The following is a 6737-nucleotide window of genomic DNA, read 5'->3' on the forward strand; positions in this document are numbered from 1 at the left end:
GCCGCTCTGTTCCGTCGCTCCGCTGCTCCCAGTGCTGCTGCATCTCCCCCCCGCGCCCCGGAGGAGGGGAGGGGGATCCCCTGCGCTGCCCATCTCCCCCCTGCGCCCCGGAGGAGAGGAGGGGGCTCTCCTGCGCTACCCCGGGCACGGAGCAGGCACGGGCAGCACCCGGAGCGGGCAGCAGCGGTGCAAAGGGGCTCTGCGAGTCCTTACCTCTGAGTCCTTTCCCCGAGGTAACCCACAAAGTACTTCTGCCTCACAAACAGGTACATCAGGCCGGCAAAGGCAGCGGGAGCTGGGTAGAGGCCAAAACAAGGTGTTAGAACCAGCAGCCCGTGTCTCGCTGCCCGCACTGCCCCCGGCTGCTGCCCGGGCCAGGCTGGGAAACGGGAACCTGCAGCCTTGGGCTGTGGGGTGAGCGCTGGACAGAGAGCTCGGCGTGGGACACAGCCCTTGCCTTGGCCTCGCTCTGGCTTTTCTGAAGCCTCTGTAGGTCTGATCCTGCCCACAGCTGTGCCCACTGCAGGGCACACGCTTGTCCCCATCAGAGACCCAGCGTGGGTCGTGCTGGGCTCAGGAAGCAGGGAACCAGCTCAGGCACTGCCGTCAACAGAAACTGAAGGCAGCTGATAGATGCATTTCCCTAGGAGCAGGTAGAGGACTATAGTATGGTCTAACACTCATTTCTGAGCACATAAAAAGGGATTTTTCCTCTTTTCCCCCTAATTTAACTTTCCCCACACCTGCAGGCAAAATCCCCACTTCTGGCCAAGAAACTCCTCTCTTGCAGAAAGAATTGCCACGGACCCCAGGGAAACACTCACCTTAACATTAGGACAACTCAAATTGCATTGAAGAGAATCCTATTTAGAAGCCCAGGTAAATACTCCTGGGCTGCCCCGAGCACTGGGAAGGGCTGGTAGCTCTGGCAATTTTATAATTTCCAGTCCCAAAAGTGATCATGTGGCACCCAGCATCTAAGTACTAAATCATCCACCCAGAAAAAAGAATCCCATCCATAATGCCCATATACGAAATGTCTCTGGCCTGGATTGTCCTCAGTCATGTCTGGGAATATACCTGCTGGCATAAACCGTGCCAGGAGTGTCCTGCTAATTCAACAGTTACCCAGGGAGGTGGTTGAGGCCCCATCCCTGGGGGCCTTTAAGGCCAGGCTGCATGAGGCGCTGGGCAGCCTGGTCTAGTGGGAGGTGTCCCTGCTCATGGCAGAGGGGTTGGAACTGGGTGATCCTTGTGGTCCCTTCCAACCCTGACAGATTCTGATCTGTTTTAGAAGAGCACTTTAGAGCCCTAATGGCTCAATGGTTGGACTTCATGATCTTAAAGGTCCCTTCCAACCTAAAGGATTCTATGATTCTATAACAGTGTATGTAGCTGCAGGACAGCAAGGTGAGACCCATTCCCCTGCTGCAGGAGAATTTGGTCCCTGGAAGTGGAACCTCTGAAGCACTTGCCATTCCTTGATGAAAGTGGTGCAGAGTTGAAGGCGAAAAACAAAGTAAATGAGCGTACCTTGGCTGCAGAGAAGGCCAGCACACCAAAGCACAGCAAGAAACGTCGGGTATGCATGTCCACAGTTCTGGCTAGAAGGGAATTTATACAAAACAAATCAGAACACGGGGGAAAAAACCCAAATCAACAAGTCTCACCAGCAAAGGATGATGGGGTGTGGATTTGGGCTGCACTAATGCCATTGTGGGCTGGCTTTTACCCCAGAGCAGTGGAAGACCCTTGACCTGCCTGTAGCAGGCAGCTGCTGGGGGCTGGCTGGCAAGTCCATGCCCGAGCACGGCGTCGGCCTCGCCTACAGGTCTGCTTCCCTGTGCCCTCCCTTGGATAAAGGATCTCTTTGTCCTGCCTGATGAGGAAAACAAACTGCCTCGCACACGCCTGGCACCTGGAAAAGCCACTTTCCTCCTCTAACCTGTTCGATCATGGCACATGTATAATAGATGCTCTGTGCTTTATTGGCTTGGAAAATCCTCGTAATTAAGTCATATTAATCAAGTCAGTGGCATTGAAAGCTGCATGAAACCAAAAAAAGGAAAATCTCACAGCAAATAGGAGTGTCTGACAGTTAACATGTCTCTTTGCAGGGGAACACAAATGATTTCCAGCTGCCTTCTTCAGCCAGGAGTGCTTTCTAAGGGGGAAGCATTCTGCCTTCGGCAGAGGTTGCACACCTGGGAATGGTAGCACTTAGATGTCCCATCTAGTTTCAAGCAGTACCTCATGGATAATAAAACTATTTTATGTTCATTTCTCTTCTGGGTTGGAATTAATTTTCCCCTCTGCTCTCTGAAGGATGTCAAAGACAAGAGGTACAGATGTGGCAGAGAAGCAAAGAGCCATGTGCCGAGGGAGCTGCCCGGGGGCAGAGGTGCAGGGGTTTGTACAAGCTCTGCCTCCAACCTGCTCCTCAGCAAGTCAGCATCTCTCCACTGGCTCTTTCCTTTTGAGCCACGATGTCTTTGGGACAACAGTTGTGCTTGTATCACACTTCTAGCATTACTACTGCTGGACAAACAGGCTCCCAAATGAAAGGACATAAAACATATAAGGGCTGCAAGTTCAAAATAAATACAGCACCCAGTGTTCAGAAAGGAGCTGGATTCACCAGCAAACGTACTGGAGAACTGTGGGTTTAAATGCTGCTGCAATGCACACAGCGATGGGAATGCAGAGCAAAACCTGGACCACAGAAGAGTTTGGATTAAGCCCCAGGAAGAGAGTGTTGTACTCTGCTCTGCCCTCACCATCTCCTCGGGGCTCGCTTACTCACTTGGCGGTGTAGACGCGGTCGAAGGCGGAGGAACCTGGCCGCTGGAACCCTTTGCCATTGCAGTGCTTGCTTTCATGCTCCAGTTTGCTAGCAAAAAAAGCTGTTAAAAAAACCACAAAGTGTTTGATCTGAGATGTAATTTGGAGATCTTGCAGGGGCTGGGCTTTGTGGGCGGTTCTTGCGAGCACCCAGGCTGGACGGCAGGAGGGGCCGCGGGTGTGCAGAGGTGCAGGATGTGGCCAGCATGCTGGAAGCCATCAGGGTGTAACCCAGCCCCCTGTGCTGGGGCACAGTGCCCTGGGACCTCAGACACCCCCTCTTGTTTGTCTGTGACTGGCAGCAGGCTCTCACCTCTGAGCCCTGCGTCAGCCCCTGGCTGCGCTTCTGGCACCTCTCTGCTGCAGAGCTATAGGCCAGACTTGGTCCTTTGAGCCCTCAGTGGGGGAAAAAACTTCCCAGTCAGAGCTGCCAACCCCAAGTCTCTCTCTCTAACAGAGAAGAGAGATGAGGGAGTGTCTTCTCTGTCAGTGACACCAGTGTGTGCTGGTTCATTTTCCAGAAAGGCCCACTGAAGACCTGGTCCTGACAGCTGATCGCCACGTTGTGTGTATCCTCCTTTTAACCAATAGCTTTGTGTCAGGGTGTTAGCTGCTGCAAAAACTGCAGCACCTCAAGATAATGTACCATGTGCTTAGCAAACACATTTTATCTGATGACACTAAACAAGAGACCATCAATCATACGTCTAAACACACCAGACAGCACCCTGACAGGCTACAAGCTGCAAGCTTTATATTATCATTCATCTCATCTCAGTGTAACCAAATCACTCTAAGGTTTAGAATATTAGCCAAAGATGTATATAAAGGATAACCCATCAGGAAAGATATTATTATAACAACAGAAGTATAATTCAATAAGCTGCAGGATTTAATCTCTGGAATCTGAAGTTGCCTCTTTTCTCCCCTTCACTGATGCTGTAGGTAGGACTTTTATACTTCCTTTGCCTTCAGTAAAAGCTACTGGCTTTGTCTTACCTTACTTCAGAGACACTGAGGAGCACTGAGGACATGTCTGCCTTCTGTAAACAGTGGGTGACAGAAGGAAACAGAAGAAAGGCACCACAAGAGTTCAATCCCTTCCTCAGAAAGCTACTGACATGAGAGAAACCACCCCACTGAAGTACTGATTGTTCTCCCTTGATTCAAGAAAGAGCTTAAACAAACACCTCATATGAGGTGTCCATTTCTTAGCTACTGAAAATTCCTGGGTCGATTATCTCCAACTCACCACAGCAGCTATATTTCCTCAGGACCATGTGGGCACCTGAGGCAAGGGCAGTGAATCAGAGGGGAACCCAGAATCTCACTGTCATATGGAAAGGTAAAGCCCTCTGCTTCAGGTCAGCTTTTTGCCCTGAAAGTAGCTCCCCAGTTCTGTGGCTCCTTAGCCCTGTCAACCTCACACACTCTGCAGGCTCCCAAAATCTTCCTAGAAGGCAGCCCAAGAGGCAGTCCCTGGCTGCTTGAGACTCAGCTGGAGTAAAGCTCTGCAAAGGACCAGAGCAGAGCCAACAGATCACATCTGGGGTGGCCCTTGCTGCAGGTCTATGCTCCTATCTCAGCAGCATTGGGCACCTGCTAGCCTGGCACTGAGGAAATGGGAAACTACAGTGTAAGGCAGCTTGCAATATCATGGTTATATGTCCTGCTCTTTACTCTAAACCTCAGGGCAAGAGCCATGACTGCTGATTTCCCTTGGAGGCTGCTGAATTGCAACATCTCTCTGACGCAGGGATGAAACGTAAAACTACACGTGTGACTCAGTGACATCTGGCCACATGAATCACCCTGCAGGGTATGGAGATTCCCAGCCTGAGCACGGTGACAGCAAATGGATGTCAGACTGGGGCAGCACCACAGCCCACCTCCAGTTTTGGGAATAACAGCATTGGCTCAAATTGTTTTCTCATCCTGCACCAGATGCAGAAAAGCACATAAACCTGAATTTACATGGTACTTAAAGGCTCGTGTGCTTAAAGACAGTCAAGCGGGTGCCCAAGTGTTTTGCTGAACCAGAGCCATGGCAAGAGTTCAGAACTGATGTCCCTTGACAAGCATTTCTACTGCCTTAATTACTGCATGCATTGCAGGACTGCAGATGAGTCTGGTCTTTCTAGGCAGAAAGCCTGTGAGGAGGAAATCAGATGATGCAAGGTCTGAAATCATGATTTAGGGCTGTGTGCCACTCGTGCTTGGCATGCTGAGTCCTCTGCCAAGTGTCGCACTGCCCGCTTGCTGCAGGTGGGTCAATAATCCCACAGGCAGATTTCCCTGAGATGAAAGTGTGTGTCAGCCTGAAAGGCAAATGTCTGAGCTTCAGAGTGAGAGGAAAAAGGAAAAACCTCTGTCTAAAAAGCCTTTTGGTTACATAGCAAGAAATATGCATTTGACACATACTTTTATTTGCAGTACCGTGCTGGATTCTGGTGATGTCACACACTGTGCATTTACGAGAAAACAGAACTTAGCTAAACACTGTGGCATTTAGTGCCAATGTTGAAACTAAACCAGTCTGCAGTTCTTTTTTGTTCTGCTCCCTGCAGCCAGGCTTATGCTGAGGCTCCCCCCACTTCCCCTCTCTGCAACAGCCCCAAAATAGCCCCTCTCCTAGGACTAAACGTGTGGTTTGTACTCAGTGGGAATCTCACAGTCGTACCAAAAGCCTTCACAGATTTCTAGCATTTGCATGGCCCCCCCCATCCCACCGCTGATTCTCCTGGAAGCTGGGCAACCTCAGTGCAGGTAGGGCAAAACTCACTCCCTTGTCTGTATTCTGGGCAGAATTTCCTGCTAAAATGATTAAGTATTTGGAAGAGATGACGATCAAGTGAAAATCAGGTTTGGACAAGAGAAACTTGTTTTATTTTAAAAATCCTGAAGAATATTAGGGACTATAGAGGTCTGCATAAGAACTAAAAAGGGAAACTTCTCCACTGCAGGAAGTGCGCAGTGTTCTCTGGACTGCAGTTAATTGAGATCAGTTGGACTGATCTCAGCTGGACTTGGAGATGCAGAGAAGCAGGAGAGCTGCCTGCCCACAAGTAGCCCAAACTGACTCCTCTGATGAGTCGGTGCAGTTTTGCCCCCTTCGCCCAGGTCCGTGCAGAGGTCTGGCCCATCACAGCACCCTGGGGCCCTGGCCCCTGCCCATGGCAGCAGGGCTCCTGCTGGAGAGCAGCCCTGGCTGCCCACATCAGGGACTTTAGCCAGGAAAGAAGGTCTCAGTCATCAAATCCAAATGCATGTCCCAGGGTACCCCAGCATATTCATCCTTTCATTAGCTGACATAGGTACAACAAACTCCCTCTAGAATATCATAGAGTAGGACCATCTCACTGCCAAGATACTGCAGCAACAACATGTAAAATTATGATTAGGAGACCATTTCTAAAGGCAAAGTAATGCCTAAGCATGCACACACTTACAACCAGAGATCATCTATTCAAAGATCAGATCACCATACATCACCTTGGACTTTTCTCATCTCCCTTTTAGCCCTTAAATAAATGCTTATTTTTGTCTTACCGTTCTGGACAACACTTATCAAGGTGACAATGGCAAGCAGGACAATGCTTCCCAGGGTTTCCTGGTCCATTCTGCAAGTGGGTTGTCAGGGCGGACGGTGCAGCCTTGGTGGCAGCTCAGCCCTGAAAGCACAGAAGGAGGAAATGAATATCTTTCTTATCTTGAATCATGAAACACTTCCTATGGCTCCACAGGACAGTGGCAGCACCCTGCACTCTGGTGCCTCTCAGAGCAGCACAGCCGCAGGCTCATCCAGTCATCATATGCAGATGAAGCCCAGAGAAACAAGAGATTATATATCTGTGATCTAAGAGGATATACAATGTGGAAAGATACCTATTGCCCTT

The 6737-nt window shown here is 50.1% G+C and overlaps 1 protein-coding gene across 1 annotated transcript in view; it reads right to left on the bottom strand.

Annotated features, from left to right (window-relative positions):
- Positions 1-6521, bottom strand: part of ALOX5AP (arachidonate 5-lipoxygenase-activating protein) — a 7311-nt gene extending 790 nt beyond the window's left edge. The window contains exons 1-4 of the mRNA XM_008949785.1: positions 6391-6521; positions 2804-2903; positions 1534-1604; positions 214-295 (exon numbers count right to left, since the gene is read on the bottom strand). Coding sequence (XP_008948033.1) covers positions 214-295; positions 1534-1604; positions 2804-2903; positions 6391-6460 — 323 coding nt within the window. The 5' untranslated portion in view covers positions 6461-6521. The remainder of the gene's footprint in view (positions 1-213; positions 296-1533; positions 1605-2803; positions 2904-6390) is intronic.
- Between the last annotated feature and the right edge of the window lie 216 nt (positions 6522-6737).

This window comes from Merops nubicus, unplaced genomic scaffold (genome assembly GCF_000691845.1).
Source record: "Merops nubicus isolate BGI_N331 unplaced genomic scaffold, ASM69184v1 scaffold2781, whole genome shotgun sequence".
NCBI classification, from domain to species: domain Eukaryota; kingdom Metazoa; phylum Chordata; class Aves; order Coraciiformes; family Meropidae; genus Merops; species Merops nubicus.